Source organism: Topomyia yanbarensis, chromosome 2, assembly GCF_030247195.1.
Source record: "Topomyia yanbarensis strain Yona2022 chromosome 2, ASM3024719v1, whole genome shotgun sequence".
In the NCBI taxonomy this organism is placed as follows: Eukaryota; Metazoa; Arthropoda; class Insecta; order Diptera; family Culicidae; genus Topomyia; species Topomyia yanbarensis.
In genome coordinates, this window is record NC_080671.1 from 463828422 (window position 1) to 463846374 (window position 17953).

At 39.3% G+C, this 17953-nt stretch overlaps 1 protein-coding gene and 1 long non-coding RNA gene across 2 annotated transcripts; one reads left to right on the top strand and one right to left on the bottom strand.

Annotated features, from left to right (window-relative positions):
* Positions 1-310: 310 nt before the first annotated feature.
* On the top strand, positions 311-2626 carry LOC131686064 (putative nuclease HARBI1). Its single transcript, XM_058970193.1, has 4 exons — positions 311-437; positions 508-946; positions 1703-1847; positions 1904-2626. Exons 1-4 carry the CDS (start codon positions 322-324, stop codon positions 2125-2127), a joined length of 924 nt encoding a protein of 307 aa, XP_058826176.1. The 5' UTR covers positions 311-321; the 3' UTR covers positions 2128-2626.
* A 435-nt stretch (positions 2627-3061) lies between these two features.
* LOC131686073 (uncharacterized) lies at positions 3062-4124 on the bottom strand. The gene is made up of 3 exons (XR_009304921.1): positions 4050-4124; positions 3460-3619; positions 3062-3243 (listed from the first exon to the last, which is right to left on the bottom strand). It is a non-coding gene; the product is annotated as an uncharacterized LOC131686073 (long non-coding RNA).
* Positions 4125-17953: the final 13829 nt, after the last annotated feature.

Sequence of the window (17953 nt, forward strand, 5' to 3'; positions counted from 1 at the left end):
CTCCCCCGAATAGCGTCTTTTGCTGATCAACCTCGTTTGATGTTGAACCGAATCAACGATTTTGTCGGATGTCAAACGCACCCGAGAAACATCATGAGTACACAAAAACTTAAATAATCAGAAACGTCTCATTGTCCGCCTAATCATTGCTGCATAATTTCCATTTTGCTAGTTTCAAGAAGGTCAAGATCTTTCCAACATTCCAGCTCAATCTGCCCGTACAACTTTTACGTCTTATTGAAGACAGACGTTTTGTATTAATCATCTGCGTAGCAGTATTTACAAAAGGAAAGTGCTCCAGAATCAACAAAACGATTGAAAATGAGTTCCATCGAAGCTTGGTTTAGCGATTGCGAAGAAGAGAAGGCTAGTGATTTAGCTATTCGAAGAAGAAGGATTCGCGATGCATCCAATCCATTGGATTTGCCAGATGAAACGTAAGTACTCCAACTTCACACAATCATTGTATATGTCTAACATATAAAATATATAACTTCTCATTCGCAGCTTTGTACAGTACTTCCGTGTGTCCAAAGACCTATTTTTGTACCTGCTAAACATATTGGAAGCTAAGATCAATCCACCAGTTGGGTCACAAGCCATTCTACCAATTTTTAAACTATCCGTTGCCCTTAGATTTTTTGCAGAAGGGGGATATCAGAGAGGAGCTGGCAACGATTTGTTTGTTGGAATGGCGCAACCAACCGTTTCAAAGGGGCTAAGTGAGGTACTGGATATATTTGAAGCAGTTGTTTGTCCACAAGTCATCAAATTTCCATCAGGAGATAGCGAGAAGAGCAGTATAAAACATGCATTCTTCCAAAAAACTGGGTTTCCCGGTGTGATTGGGTGCATTGACGGCACCCATATCAAAATTGTAGCACCTTCAAAGGACAAACACCTGTTTTATAACAGGAAAGGATTCTATAGCATTAATGTGATGTTGGTAAATAAGCTCAAACCAAAATTGTAATCGGAATTGACTGGTTTTCGCAGAAATTTCGGCTCAAATGAAACAACCGTAAGGCTGTGGTAATTATGCTGAAATTCCGGCAGAAACCGGTAGGAAATCCGGCTGATTTGACGGGGAACATCTGTTTCTAATTTCATTATTGCGCGTTTGACACCAATTTGGACTAAGGCCGAAGGTGTGCTTTGCAATGCGGTAGCGCTAAGCGAAGCGAATGCGTTTGAACTATCTCTATGGAGTGCGCATGTAGAACGCGTACGGGGTGAAGCGTTGGCGAACGCGGCAAAACACTATTGGGATTTTCGATTGATTGACACCGGTGTAGTGGAGTGCACTGGAACTGCACCATTTTTGCACTTTCTAGCAGAAATGCTGAAAACATGGTATGTTCCATTGACACTTCTGCTAGAAAGTGCAAAACTAGTGCACTCCACTACACCGGTGCACATCAATCGAAAATCCAATATGTAAGGTGTTCAGACGCGTCCGCAAGCGCTTCGCTTTTCACTTCAGCTTGTCATCGGCCTAAGTGTGCACACTTCTTAAAAGGGTGGTAAAAGTGCAAGTACACGTCGCATCATCTAACCCAAGGAACAAGTGCACTCTAGGCACTCAGACGATTAGATGCACATGTACACTTTTATCACTTTTTTCAGAATGGTGTACAGTGTACTCTAATATGATAGTTTAATTTGTTGTGAAGTTAAAAAAATAATCTTATTTGTTTTTCAGGTATGCGATCATACATTAATGATTCGCTACGTTGATGCTAATCATCCAGGGTCGTCTCACGATTCGTTTGTGTTTAATGCCAGTTCATTAAGTAGTTACCTAAACACTAGATACGAACGGGGTGAAAGAAATACCTGGTTGCTAGGTAAATATAAACTGAATAAAATTAATCAGGCATACTAATAAAAAAAATTTCAACAGGTGATGCGGGGTACCCTCTTAAACCATTTCTGATAACACCATATCGGACCGGAGCAAACGATGAAATTGAAAAACTCAGATTCAACGAAAAACACTCTCGGACTCGGATTACTGTAGAGAGATCCATCGGTGTTTTAAAGGCAACTTTTAGATGCACATTGGGTGCACGAGAGCTGCACTATGGACCAGAAAAAGCTTCTCAGATTGTAAATGTTGTAGGGTGATGAGCCTATTTGCGCCATGTTTCTATTATCACCCTACCCATTTGAAGCCGTTGGTTAGAGCAGTGTCTGCCATCTTTGTTCAACGCATTGAGTCAAATGGTAGCGCAACAATAGGGGCACTCGATTCGAGTTTTCATTGTGCTCAAACACGAGAATTTTACTGTTTTCAACGCATTTGTGTTATTGAATTGGTTCTTGACAACGAAGCAAAGCGGTTGATGTCAATTTTTACGCATTCCATCGATTGTAAGGCAAGAAATTATCGAATTAGCGAGGCACCTTGCTTAGTATGGTGAAAATAGGCTCATAACCCTATGTGCATTACACAACTTACGAATCAAGTTTAATATTAACTTGGACGAGGCAGTTGACATTGAAACAGATAACTCATCAGAGATCCCATCTACTTACAATGATGATGATAGAAACGCTAACCGAATTAGAGATGACCTACTGAACTCATTTATGTAAGAGTCAAATAGTTTCGAAAGATTGAACTGACGGGGTGATACAAATACATGAAAATGATTTAACATTTCTAAATGGCGTTTAATTTCATTTCATTCATATATAAAAAAATAATAAATATAAGTATAATAAAAAAAAATTAAAAAAATCAGTTAGTATTCGTTTCGAATTCAAGTTTTTGGCGTTTCAATTCCACGAGCTTAAGCTTAATTTCCAATTCTTGGATTTTAGATCTTTGCATTTCTTTGTAATTGTCTTCCTTCAGTTTCAATTTTCTTTCTTCTAGCTTTAGCATCTTTTCTTTTATGTAATACGACTTTCTGGCATAGCGTGCGCAATCTTTAACATTTTCTACGATTTCTTTTAAATACATTGTTTGTTCATTCAAAAGATTTTTTCGATAATCGTCTGTAGTACGCTTTTGTGTTTTACGCTTACAATGTTTATCTCTAAGTAATTCGGCCTCGTCAACTACATTTTCAACTGCCTCTATCTCGTCAACTGGATTTTCAAAGTCTGTCGGGTAATTTTGCTCCAAATAATCGTCAATATCAGATTCGTTCTGCAAAGGCTCAACCGGCTCGGTTTCTTCGTTTTCTTCATCGGATTTCTTTTCTTCGTCTATTTCTGGCATTCCAAAGACTGGACCTATGAAGAGAAAAATATTATGCTGCTATTAGTATCAAGCAATGCCTTTTCATAATTTTAAACATAGTAGAAAAAGATTTACAAATAGAAAGTGGAGGTTTTATCTCTTGGGATAGGTACAATAGACAATGTAAAGTATTTTTGTCTCAGAAGTACACCGTCGACGGTGTTCACGTTACCAAGCGTTGAGCTTCCGATTCTAAGTTTTAACGTTACCTGTGTGGTCTACAGTTCGCCTTAACGATAGCATCTCCGAAACAGATTCTTCCAGGGGTGAAAGGTGGAGCATTTTATTGGGACCACCACCTGTGGCACGGGCTTCTTTTTTATTATGGGCCAGTTTCTTTTTTGTACCCAACTTCAAATCTGTCCAAACCTAAAATTAGATTCACACATCTTGAATTTGTTTATTCAACATTATAGCAAATAGCAAAAAATCAATCAGCTGCTAGTAGTATCACACGCTGTTCATGTTCCTCATGTATCTTGAGAATAATTCTTGAGAACGCCTCAATAAGCGGCCATCTTGGAAACGAAAAAAGCAGTTTTTTCTCGCACCGTTGAAAATTCTTCATGAAAATGAACCAATGTATGCGGGGCACTGCTAGAGTATTACTGATCAATTTTCATGAATTTGTTTTTCCAATGGTGTGAGAAAAAACTTTTTCCGTTTTCCAAGATGGCCGCTTTTCGTAGCTTTCTCAGTTGAATCTTTATCAAATACATTATATTGGGAATCACTATATAATTTATTTTGTTAATTCGAGGAACATTTGTGACATTTGCATCAGCAGACAATTATTTACCTTTTGCCATTCCTTCGTGCTTCTTATTGGCGGACCCAGGCTGTTTAGTTTCGACGCTATTTTATCCCATGTATCTTTGTAATTTTGTTTAGAAGAAGCAAATTTTGCGCCTTCGGCAACTTGTTTGTTTTTTTTTCATGTAAAAAACGAGTTTATCAAACTGTTTTCGCGTTGTGACTTTCATTTTTTGCAAAGAAACTACCAAAAAATACAAGTGGATGCTAAATGTTCTATTTTTCTACACAGACACGCTAATTGAATGAGACGCTGAATCTCTGAATAACGAATGAATCTTTTGTTTACAGGGATGCCAGGTAATATTTTGTGAAATCTGTGCGCAGCCTGTGCAAAAATCTGTACAAATCTGCGTTTAAGTTCAACTGAGAACGCCTCGACAATCAGCCATCTGGGAAAACGAAAAAGGCAGATTTTTCTCTCACCGTTGGGAAAATCTTCATGAAAATGAATGAATGTATTCGGGGTATTGATGGACTATTACTGATTGATTTTCATGAAGATTTTTCCAACAGTATGGAAAAAAATCCTTTTTGCATTTTCCAAAATGGCCGCTTTTCTAGGCTTTCTCAGTTGAACCTTAAGGAAAACATACAAATTTATCTCAAAACATGTAGCGGCGACCTTTTTTTGTTTATCGCGCTACTCAAAAATTGAGCACGAGATCAAAAATTGAGAAATCTGTGCTAGTCTGTGCATTTAAACAGAAAACTGGGAATCTGCGCATTAAAACCTAAAACTGTGCAATTTTAGAAATCTGTGCAGAATATTGAAAATCTGTGAAACAACGCTGGCATCCCTGTTTGTTTGCCATACCCAGAAAACAAAATGGCGGCTCGGTGGATTAAACTAGATGCTGGCGAACGGTAGGCTATTGAAACTTTGTTCTTGGCTACCCGCCATAACCCAGTCACCATGGCAAGCAGAAAGTTAGCAAAAGTTGAGCAAAGCGAAATTGTTGCTGGCAGAGTTTCTGCGAGCATTTTGCGCGATTTGTGCGAGAGTTCTGGCAAAGAATTCGCTCAAATGCAACAACCGTTTCTGGCAGAAGCGGTTAAACCAACCGATGATGCTCACTTTTATCCAGAATTCAGCCAGGAATGTATGACCAAGATCTCTGTACGCTTCCTGCCACATCTTTGTCAGATGTTTTGCTCGATTCGTGCTAAATTCTACCAGGTAGGAATTGCCAGGATCTTTGCACAGTTTATGTCCGAGTTATGCCAGGGTTTTGCTCGGTTCATGTCAAAATTTGCTAGAAAACGCGAGCGAACCCGAATTCGCTTTAGCTCAACTAACCCGTCAAGATACGCGCAGAAATCTGGCAGGGCAGCCGAACCAAGACTGACAGAAATCTAGTGACTGGGAACTTGCCGTTTACTGTAGAGGTGTATGCACCGCCGCCTCACCGATGTATACAAATTGCCCATTTTCGGAAGTTATTCGAGCTGTCAAAAAATGGGTATTTTTTGTTTCTAACAATGGATACTTTTTATCCATTTCACAACTACTCGATGAGGTAATGTCAACGGGTATATTGATCTTAACAATGAGTGAAAAATCCTTAAGAATTATTTCAAGCACTGAGAACTGACATACAAGTAAAATTTTCAACTTGTGTAAGAAATAAAACTGTCGCTTTGAAATGACTACAGCAAGTAGCAACTTGCCACTGGCTGGCGCTTCGATCGGCCAACAATCGCTTTACGGGACTTGTATGCAAACTTGGATACAATGGTCACTCACGCATGCGAACCTGTATGCGATGGTGATTTTCGACGTATTTTCATTTAAATGTTTACACAGGTTTTTCGGGAAAGTTTGTTCTAGATTGTATGTCTGTTCTCTGTGTTTCAAGTGAGTTAACCTGCAAACTAAGGATTGTAGCGGAATCTGCAAATTATCGGCCTGCATCAGAGTCCGTGGCGGAAACTACTGAGGATGCTGCAAATATGCACCAGTTCGGCATTTTCAGAGCAGCCAAACGATCCAGCCATCAAAAATATATCCAGTTGGCGGTTTTTTTGCTAAGGAGTTTTGGAATATGATCTCTATCTAGATTCCTATACTATTATAAGGAGACATTAATGTGAAATTAATGTTATTTCGTTTTTTTTTTAATTCGGAAATAATTCTATTAACAGTGTGTTTCATTCTGGCGCGATTTTCATGAATGGATATTTTTTACGCATTTTGTTGTAACAGTTCTGCGAAAAATAGGGGGTAAAACATACCCAGATACGTACAAGGTCTGTACTCATTTATGGGTACAAACCAACCCTCCCGCAACTTGACGTTTAGCCTAAGTTGCATGAAACCACCGTGTTTCGAATGATGTCGCCACCATAGAACGCCGTCCACAAATTGCGATACTGTAAATTTCTATGCGAGAAAATAATTCCGTGACGTCTTTTAAGAACTTGTTTTCTTTATTTACATTCGGAAGCGGTAATCAAGATGATTATTTCAAAACAGCGTAACAATTTAATTTCAATATAAACAAGTTAATACGTCATTTTGGAGTTTCATAAAAGGATTACAAATTGTGCCGAATGTAAAATGCATGATTTGATTTGAGTGCGCTTCTAGTGTGAACTTTTTCTTCTCCCGTCGCCCTTGAAATATCTTTCGCATATAACAATTCTCGAAAGTTTGTCGTTAATCTTAAATACATTTAGTTTTGTGATTATCATTTTTCACTTCGTATTTAACAAAGGCGGGATTGACTTCGATTGTTTATTTCTGACAGCATGCGACATTTACGGTGCAAAGGTTTCCACAAAACTCAGAACTGATGACAGCTCATTTTCTATCGGAGAGGGAGAAAAACAGTCCAGTATCATTGTGTGTGTGTTGTTTACATTGCAATGCAAATATTACTACCTGTTCGTTCTCAGCAGTTGGACCCATTTCCTGCCAACCAACTTTCGGCGCACAGAACTCAAGTGAAACGTAATACGAAACAGCGGCACAAAGACGGACAGTGATACGGCACTGATGCAATTGAAATAAAACAAAAGTGTTGAGGACGATCGACCGCCGCCGGCGGTGGCTAAACTGTACTGATTTTATTTGGCACTTTTGTTGCTGGTAATAATACAGTGGCGAGGGTGTGTGCACAGATTGCGCTCTGCCGCAACACTACCTAATATCTTAAAACTAAATGAAGATGCTCACTAACTAGCATAAGCGCCGCTTGTTTGTATGCTGATGATTCCAAAAATCATGAATCATTTAAAAATAATGCTTCGGAATAAAGATGCATTATTTTTATAATAAAACAACACCAAACCCAAAAAGTCTTCAAAAATGAATTATCGAAAGGAAAAAAAATCTGACCAAGAAAATTTTCACTGTGAAAAAGTTTACGCTTTTTTTTAGAAATTGCTCTTGAATAAAGATTGATCCGCCATTTTAGACCCACAGACCCAAAAAAAGTGGTTTCAACGATTTGTATCCAGCTTTTTACGTGCCATAATGGCGGTCTAAATTGTTCAGTTCGTAATACGTTTAAATGCCCCTTTTTTGACAATACCCGTTTACGCCAGCTTGACAGCAACGCCCAGTTGAAGATGTCGGGCGTTCATTGAATAAACATCCAACGCATTGGAATAACGTAGGATGACTTAATCTCGCTGGGCGGTTGACGTAAACGATTATTGTCAAAAAGGGCCATTAAACGTATTACGAACTGAACAATTTAGACCGCCATTATGGCACGTAAAAAGCTGGATAGGAGCTGTCAAGTTGTTCCCCCTCTGGTATAAACGCTTCACCCATTTAAAGGGTTATTCCACTTTTATTGAAAATGCGTAGTTTTCTAAGCATTAATGAGTAGTTTATTTTATCGGTGCAGGTACAAAAAATGTTATTTTCTGACAGTTGGTGCCAAATGTGCGCCGACAGTGAAACCAAATCTACCTATCGAACATGTCAACCTTTCGTACAATGTAAACAAACATTCTTCTTTTGGAGAACATGCAAGAAAAGTATTAGTGTTGAGAAAAGTAATATCATGGCGAAATACTTCAATCATCTAATCAAGACACTGTATCTAGGGGCAGATCACTTGTGATGCATTTTTAAAAATCAGCGAAATTAAATGCATTTATTTCCATCAAAATAGAAATTCTTAATGTATTTTGCGTTGCGTGCAATGTTTTTGCGTTGCGTGTAAGACGTCAAAACCCTACAGAAAAACTAGCCCTACATTTAACAAAACGTCGAACAAAGTGGATCAGCGTAGGACGTTTGTTAAACAAACTTTTCTGCGAGGGAGTGCAAAGCTGATGCAAAAATCTCGACAAACATATGATTACGGCCTAAAAGCCAACTGTCAAAATTCACTTTGAATGGAAATTCCGGACAAACCGTTACACGCCAATCACAGATGTTGGTAGTAAATGAAAGAGAAAAATTTTCTCTTTCATAAACTGTTGTGAACTGTGTTCGACTAGTAACGGTTTGTTTGGAATTTCCATTCAAAGTGGATTTTGATAGTTGGCTTTTAGGCCCTAATCATATGTTTGTCGAGAAATGGAAATTAAATGCATTTTTTCTAATTAGATGCAAATTTGTTATGCATTCTTAGAGAGATCTGCCCCTAGCACTGTATTCAGCTGTTTATACTTTTTTGTAACAATGTGAAATAAATTATATGGAATAGTATTATGAATGGTGCTATAAGATACAAAACAGTAGGTTTTCAATTCACTCCATATTAATTTATTATGTAACTCGGTTGAAGTCATTCAAAGTTACAGCAAAAATTGTGGGTGCCAGAAACAAAGAAGGGGGCGTCCCTATCTCTACATACAGAGTTTGACAATATGCAACATCGATTTTCCACCGATCGATGGGGGTCAGTTTGACAACGTCAAAATCAGTTGAAATGTCATTAAGAAAAAGCTGTTGCAGTACACAATGGAAAACAATGCACATACCACAGACTCTAGTATGGGACTTAATACACAGACTCTATAGTTGGTACTACAGACACTTATACACAGACTAGCGAAGTGTCAAAAATTGCAGCCAAACGGTCTGTCAAAAAGTGCAGCCAAACGAGCATGAGGGTTTTGAGAGGGGAAGTGCAAGAGGATTCTGGCTCAAAATCAATAACCGATTCAGAATCCTGGCCGTTGAAGACAAATGAAGACATTTTTCTTGGATTTCAAAATGGCGCCAATCGTCAATTTTTGCATTCTACTAATCAATACCTTTCAAGTGACACCCATATTGATGGTGGTTTTGAGTGTTTTATGGTAACCGGAAGCCGCCATCTTGGATTTCAAAATGGCGTTAATCGTCAATTTTTGCATTTTACTAATCAATACCTTTCAAATGACACCCATATTGATGGTGGTTTTAAGTGTTTTATGGTAACCGGAAGCCGCCATCTTGGATTTCAAGATGGCGCCAATCGTCAATTTTCGCATTCTACTAATCAATACCTTTCAAATGACACCCATATTAATGGTGGTTTTGAGTGTTTTATGGTAACCGGAAGCCGCCATCTTGGATTTCAAAATGGCGCCAATCGTCAATTTTCGCATTCTACTAATCAATACCTTTCAAATGACAGCCATATTGACGGTGGTTTTAAGTGTTTTATGGTAACCGGAAGCCGCCATCTTGGATTTCAAAATGGCGCTAATCGTCAATACCTTTCAAATGACACCCATAGTGATGGTGGTTTTAAATGTTTTATGGTAACCGGAAGCAGCCATCTTGGATTTCAAAATGGCGTTAATCGTCAATTTTTGCATTTTACTAATCAATACCTTTCAAATGACACCCATATTGATGGTGGTTTTCAGTGTTTTATGGTAACCGGAAGCCGCCATCTTGGATTTCAAAATGGCGCTAATCGTCAATACCTTTCAAATGACACCCACAGTGATGGTGGTTTTAAATGTTTTATGGTAACCGGAAGCCGCCATCTTGGATTTCAAGATGGCGCCAATCGTCAATTTTCGCATTCTACTAATCAATACCTTTCAAATGACACCCATATTGATGGTGGTTTTCAGTGTTTTATGGTAACCGGAAGCCGCCATCTTGGATTTCAAAATGGCGTTAATCGTCAATTTTTGCATTTTACTAATCAATACCTTTCAAATGACACCCATATTGATGGTGGTTTTAAGTGTTTTATGGTAACCGGAAGCCGCCATCTTGGATTTCAAGATGGCGCCAATCGTCAATTTTCGTATTCTACTAATCAATACCTTTCAAATGACACCCATATTAATGGTGGTTTTGAGTGTTTTATGGTAACCGGAAGCCGCCATCTTGGATTTCAAAATGGCGCCAATCGTCAATTTTCGCATTCTACTAATCAATACCTTTCAAATGACACCCATATTGACGGTGGTTTTAAGTGTTTTATGGTAACCGGAAGCCGCCATCTTGGATTTCAAAATGGCGCTAATCGTCAATACCTTTCAAATGACACCCATAGTGATGGTGGTTTTAAATGTTTTATGGTAACCGAAAGCCACCATCTTGGATTTCAAAATGGCGTTAATCGTCAATTTTTGCATTTTACTAATCAATACCTTTCAAATGACACCCATATTGATGGTGGTTTTCAGTGTTTTATGGTAACCGGAAGCCGCCATCTTGGATTTCAAAATGGCGCTAATCGTCAATACCTTTCAAATGACACCCACAGTGATGGTGGTTTTAAATGTTTTATGGTAACCGGAAGCCGCCATCTTGGATTTCAAGATGGCGCCAATCGTTAATTTTCGCATTCTACTAATCAATACCTTTCAAATGACACCCATATTGATGGTGGTTTTGAGTGTTTTATGGTAACCGGAAGCCGCCATCTTGGATTTCAAAATGGCGTTAATCGTCAATTTTTGCATTTTACTAATCAATACCTTTCAAATGACACCCATATTGATGGTGGTTTTAAGTGTTTTATGGTAACCGGAAGCCGCCATCTTGGATTTCAAGATGGCGCCAATCGTCAATTTTCGCATTCTACTAATCAATACCTTTCAAATGACACCCATATTAATGGTGGTTTTGAGTGTTTTATGGTAACCGGAAGCCGCCATCTTGGATTTCAAAATGGCGCCAATCGTCAATTTTCGCATTCTACTAATCAATACCTTTCAAATGACACCCATATTGACGGTGGTTTTAAGTGTTTTATGGTAACCGGAAGCCGCCATCTTGGATTTCAAAATGGCGCTAATCGTCAATACCTTTCAAATGACACCCACAGTGATGGTGGTTTTAAATGTTTTATGGTAACCGGAAGGCGCCATCTTGGATTTCAAGATGGCGCCAATCGTCAATTTTCGCATTCTACTAATCAATACCTTTCAAATGACACCCATATTGATGGTGGTTTTGAGTGTTTTATGGTAACCGGAAGCCGCCATCTTGGATTTCAAAATGGCGTTAATCGTCAATTTTTGCATTTTACTAATCAATACCTTTCAAATGACACCCATATTGATGGTGGTTGTTGCCGCGCAAATGAGTTAATTATACAATGTCAGCAGTGCATAAGAAATGTATCACTGCTACGCGTAGGGAAGGTTGATGTCGATCTTAAAAACCCGAAAATGAAATGAAAAGAACACAGAAAAAGGGATCACTGTCTATTTACCAACCTCCCGCGCCTAATATACATAGGCGTGCCATACGCAGTCCGATTAGCTAGCTTTGGTTTTTCCTTCTCACTTACTCTGCGGTTAGGATAGTAATAAAATCTTAGAAAGCGGTACAAATGTAACCGCATATTTTGTGAGCCCTTGCGGGACTGGACTAGGATTGAATAGCAGGAATCCGTATTGTGGTTAAATACGTCAGTCTTGAAGAGGCAAGGCCAAATATATAAGTAAACAAATAGGAATTGCGCCCTTCTAAGGCCATAGGAAATCTACACCGTATCTCAGGAGAATAGGGAAAAACTTAAGGACTAAAAGGGACAAATTTTCCCGTAGCGATATATGAATCGCGCGGGCAACATGTAGCTTTAAGATAACTTTTGTAAATATTTTCTGAATAAATTAAGTTTCAAGTTTCAAAGTGATTCACAGTGCTTCTTTAACTAACGAAAGAAAATCAAGTTTGAAAGTTCTAAAACTCCAGACGTCCTCCTAAGAAAGAAAACCCAACCACGGAAGCAGGACCACAGCCCAAGGAATATTAGGTGAGAAATAAAAAGTCCACGGCCTCGCTCTGGTAAGCAAAGTGTTGGGAAATCATTCCCGTTGTTTCATGGTGGCTCCGCAGAGAGGAGCACTGGAGAGTGATAGTTGAAATCTATCACTGAACACTGAAACTTCCGGACAGTCGAAACCTGGCCGATAACCAGAAATAGTGTGATAAGTATAAACGGTGTACAGCATAGAAAGCATTCTCCCAGGATTAAGTGCGATTAAGGAGGTTGCGCGGATGAAGTGGCAGCTTCTGAGGATACAAATATGAACTAAAGTTCTAATACAGTGTTACAAGTACAAGATCCATAGAAAGTAAACATACATACGAAGTGTATAGTGACTGTAGTGGAAAGTATAAGAGACGCAGCAGACACCTTAGACAAGGGGAATTTGCTGAACCTTTTGACAGCACGCATATTAACACTGATAGACGTGGGTGCGCGGAATCTACATTTGATGCAGTCTGACATTTGAAGTAGTGTTGTGATAACTATCCGTGAAAACGCAAAAGTTGAGTAGTGTTTCTTCGCGGAAAACTGGAGACAAAAGTTATGTTTTACTGCAACTAGTTAATAGGAAGGAAGAACACAGTCGGTCTCGCGCCGGCACCTGCAGATTAGAAGAACACAGTCGGTCTCGCGCCGGCACCTGCAGATTAGAAGAACACAGTCGGTCTCGCGCCGGCACCTGCAGATTAGAAGAACACAGTCGGTCTCGCGCCGGCACCTGCAGATTGGAAGAACACCGTCGGTATCGCACCGGCATCTGCGGACTACGAAGAACACCGTCGGTCCAACACAGAAAAGGAAGTAAGTAAGCTAATTTTAAGAGCGTAGCTATGGAGTATAATTTTGTACAAAATCCAAATGGCAACTGTCGCCTATGTGTTAAAGCTAATGATGTAGACAATATGGTGGCCTGCGACGATTGCGATCGCTGGTTCCACCTGAGTTGCGTAGGGTTGAAACATAAGCCAAAGAAGAGCGAGCTTTGGCTTTGTAGGAAGTGTCAGGCTATTAGAGACTCTCTCGCGGAGAAAGAGAGGCAATTAAGAAAATTTAAAGAGAGAAGTCAATTAGAAAATCCCCAAGCGGAAATTTTTGACTTATTAATTCAAAAAATTAATAAAATCAACGTCGGTAACCAGACTACCGCAAATAAGTACGCCCTAAGGCAGTCCCTAATGGACTTGCCTTATTTTGATGGGTCCTGTAAGATGTGGCCCAGATTTAAACAAACCTTCTACGAAACAACTCGTGAAGGGGAATTCACTGATTTAGAAAACCTGCATCGATTGCAAAGATGCTTGAAGGGAGGCGCACTACAAGCAGTTAACGCGCTGCTTTTAGACTCGCGCAACGTTAACAAAATTATCCAAAAATTAGAGGATCAGTTCGGAAGCATCGAACTGATATATTCAGGCCTTTTACGAAACGTGTTAGAAATTAGGAATCCACGTTTCGAACAACCACAAACCATGGTAGACTTCGTATCTCGAATTGGTAACCTCGTCACCAATATGGACTGTTTGGGACGTAAGGAATATCTCAATGACCAACGTTTAGTCCGTGATTTAGTCAGCAGGTTACCACAGGGACTGCACTTAAAATGGCTAACTCACGTTAATGAGGAAAGGGCGCTTTCAACCACTGCAAATCCCTTTGTCGCTCCAACGGTAAGCGATTTATTTGATTGGTTACAGCCCCAGCAAAAGCTAGCTACCATGTTGATAGCTGAGCGGGGATTACAAGACGATAAACCCGTTAGAATAGAAAAATCTAACAGGATTAATTATCACGCTACAAGCTACCAAAAGTGCTTGTTATGCGAGCTTGACCACAGGATAATAGATTGTGGTAAATTTAGAGAACTCTCTCCCGACCAACGGAGGAAGATCGTTAAGGAGAAGAATTTATGCTTTTCGTGCTGCAGACCGAATCACTCGGTAAAGAATTGTAGAACCACTAAAATTTGTAACATAGAAGGGTGCAAAAGTAGACATCACCAACTGTTACATGTTATAGCACAGGAAAACAGGTCTGATGAAAGCGACAATGAAAATATAAATTACCACCATTCTGGTAAAATAATCCATTATCAAATAATTCCCGTCACTCTTAAGAACGGACCGCATGAAGTAGAAACCTTTGCCTTCATGGATACAGGGTCCTCAGTAAGTCTGGTACAAAGTGACATAGTAGAAAAACTACATTTAAAAGGAATTGAACGTCCTATGACATTAGCATGGACGAATGGTAAGACTCAAAAAGAAAAATCGAGTCAAGAAATTCGTATGAAAATAAGAGGTCAGTTTGATAAAACTTATTCGTTAAATGGCTTGAGAACGATAAAGCAATTATCGTTACCTACTCAAACTCAAGCGCGAGACAAACTGATCAACAAATACTCTTACTTAGAAAGTACAGAGTTACCGCATTATGAAAATGCAACGCCTACATTATTACTTGGATTGCCACATGCGTACTTAATGACTGGATTAGAGGAAAAATCCAGAGGGTTCAATGAACCGGTAGCTAAGAAAACTAAATTAGGTTGGGTTCTTCATGGCGCAACACAACGTGGAAAGTTTTCGCCAAAGAATTATGTAGGTCCAAAAAGGGAAAACAAAAAAGAAATGATCCTTAGTCATTTCTGTATTGAATCTGTCAGGGTCAAGGAACATGAGAAGCCGTTAATCTCAAAGGGCGATGAACAGGCAAAGAGAACAAAGTATGACGATACTTCAGGTCGTCTTCAGAAGTCGGAACAAGGGTTAGGTAGAAAGCCCTACCGACAAACAAAGCAGAAAGAATATTTTAAAAACAAATATTCAAATTTTGAGATGAAACAAGTCGTGTCGGGCGTTGACCCACAGCCTTATACTTTATCGACAACACGTGTTTTGCCAACAAACCCTAAAAATGTTAAGAATAAGAATAAGGCACATGAAAGATTGAATTGCCATAAAATTGAAGACAGAAAACAAAAGACCAAAGAGCTAGAGAAAACGAAGGCAGACGCTGCCGTAAATAAACAAATTTGGCTGGGTATTGATTCCAGAACTAGATCACATACCAGATCAGCAGTAAAATTAGTGGGATCGGATTTCAATCCTCCAAACAAAAATCAGCCGGAACTTATCAGGAATAACAACCAGGCGCTTAAGCAGGTACCTTTTCCGCAAAACATAAATAACGAAGGGTACAAGAAACACTTTATCGAAACGTTGAATGAAATAAAAGAACCTTATGTCTACCGCACACGCAAGCGGGTAGACATTGGGAAAACTAAACAAATTGTGGAAGGAATATTACCACCAAACCCTAGGAAAATGAAGAGCATAACTAGACCTCGTACAAGGGCCAAAGCACTTCCAAGTAGGTGCGCTGATACTCTTCGTATCAGTAGATCAAGTACCAACCTGACGTTTAATGAACAGTTTCGAAGAACTTGTAGCTAAATAGAATAACGTCATGATTTACACCCGTAAGAAAAATACTAAGATTTTTGCGCGGTAAAGCGATAATTTGAGTAAACCACTAGGATGATTTACGGGCCCTGGAATGTTGCCGCGCAAATGAGTTAATTATACAATGTCAGCAGTGCATAAGAAATGTATCACTGCTACGCGTAGGGAAGGTTGATGTCGATCTTAAAAACCCGAAAATGAAATGAAAAGAACACAGAAAAAGGGATCACTGTCTATTTACCAACCTCCCGCGCCTAATATACATAGGCGTGCCATACGCAGTCCGATTAGCTAGCTTTGGTTTTTCCTTCTCACTTACTCTGCGGTTAGGATAGTAATAAAATCTTAGAAAGCGGTACAAATGTAACCGCATATTTTGTGAGCCCTTGCGGGACTGGACTAGGATTGAATAGCAGGAATCCGTATTGTGGTTAAATACGTCAGTCTTGAAGAGGCAAGGCCAAATATATAAGTAAACAAATAGGAATTGCGCCCTTCTAAGGCCATAGGAAATCTACACCGTATCTCAGGAGAATAGGGAAAAACTTAAGGACTAAAAGGGACAAATTTTCCCGTAGCGATATATGAATCGCGCGGGCAACATGTAGCTTTAAGATAACTTTTGTAAATATTTTCTGAATAAATTAAGTTTCAAGTTTCAAAGTGATTCACAGTGCTTCTTTAACTAACGAAAGAAAATCAAGTTTGAAAGTTCTAAAACTCCAGACGTCCTCCTAAGAAAGAAAACCCAACCACGGAAGCAGGACCACAGCCCAAGGAATATTAGGTGAGAAATAAAAAGTCCACGGCCTCGCTCTGGTAAGCAAAGTGTTGGGAAATCATTCCCGTTGTTTCAGTGGTTTTAAGTGTTTTATGGTAACCGAAAGCCGCCATCAAATTTCAAAATGGCGCCAATCGTCAATTTTCGCCATTCAAAAACTTCCCAGCTGCCATTGGCCAAAAGAAAAAGTTACCCGAAAATTCTAAAAAAAATCTAAAAATAAACGCAACACTTTTTGGTTCTAGTCACCTAAATTTTTTAGGTGAGAATTTAGTCACTTTTTTTAATGTAGAATACATTTAAGGTTTCAATATAGGGGTCCCGTTTCAAAATATCGGCTGCGGTGCCGCGTCAGATTTTGAACGTTAATAACTTTTATCATACTTAACAGAATGATTTGATTTTTAGGCCAATTTGTTGCAAATATGTTCCTCTATGCTGTATTAAAATTTGAAGTATGTATAACATGTACTAATAACAAAAAAAATGTGTTTTGAAAAATCTTTCGAAAACGACTCGGAAAAGTGAAAATTTTCAGCCCATCCCGCACAGAGCCGTCGTTATGGTAGACCAACCGAACAATAAAATAATGAAAAGTTTATATATAGGTCCACTACATGTTTGTTCGTATGGTTATTCGCATTGGGTTGCTTGACGAGAGCACTTGGTGGGGGAAAGACGGCATATTCCTTTGGTTAGGCCATTAGAAGCCGGACGGAAAGGAAAGGCTCATGCACGGCACGAGAACGAGCGAGAAAGCGATAGTAGTGCATATTTGCGCGATTATATAAATATCTGTCGGTCGGTTTTTCTCATCATTCATATTCGTTCAAGCACTAGCAAGCAGCCAGTCCAGCGAAGGAAAGCAGTTGGCAATAGCGACGGACGGAAAAAGTGCCCCAGCTACTGGTGACTCATTGGAACTGTCGCCCTGCAAGAATTTCGCCCCAACTAAAGGGCAACAGAGTAGGCTATCGTTCCAGCGTCTGGGTCGTGAGATTGTGCAGGACTGCAAAGTCGAGCTACGCTTACAAAGCTCAGTCGTAATGATGCCCCGAGAAGCCAACGATGCCTACTTGGTCGGTTTGTTCGAGAATGCAAAATAGTGCTTTCTAGCTCACCGTGTCCGCGGGGAGTGCGTCTGAATTATGCTCCCGCAATAAAACAATAAACGGTTCTTTACAGGACCAATTAATTGTGTTCTAATAAGAGTTAAACTGAAATTTACATTTTATGGTGCATAACAAATAATTTTCAGAAAGCAATATAAGCAATACGATGTGTGGAAAGAAAGAAAGAGAATTTAAATTATCCTCTCTCGCTCGTTTTCGTGCACTGCTTTTCTATTCCTTTCTGCTGCTACTACCATCATAACTAAAACGAATGTGCGTGTTCACCCACCATCCTATGGCCAGTGTTGCCACAATTGCATGTTGCTATTACACTTTGAATT

Bases quoted from the DNA above. Each gene is read 5' to 3' on its own strand.
- LOC131686064 (XM_058970193.1), top strand. From the start codon at position 322: ATGAGTTCCATCGAAGCTTGGTTTAGCGATTGCGAAGAAGAGAAGGCT. The intron at 947-1,702 runs GTAAATAAGCTC...TTTGTTTTTCAG, and splicing joins ATAGCATTAATGTGATGTTG to GTATGCGATCATACATTAAT. The intron at 1,848-1,903 runs GTAAATATAAAC...AAATTTCAACAG, and splicing joins AAGAAATACCTGGTTGCTAG to GTGATGCGGGGTACCCTCTT.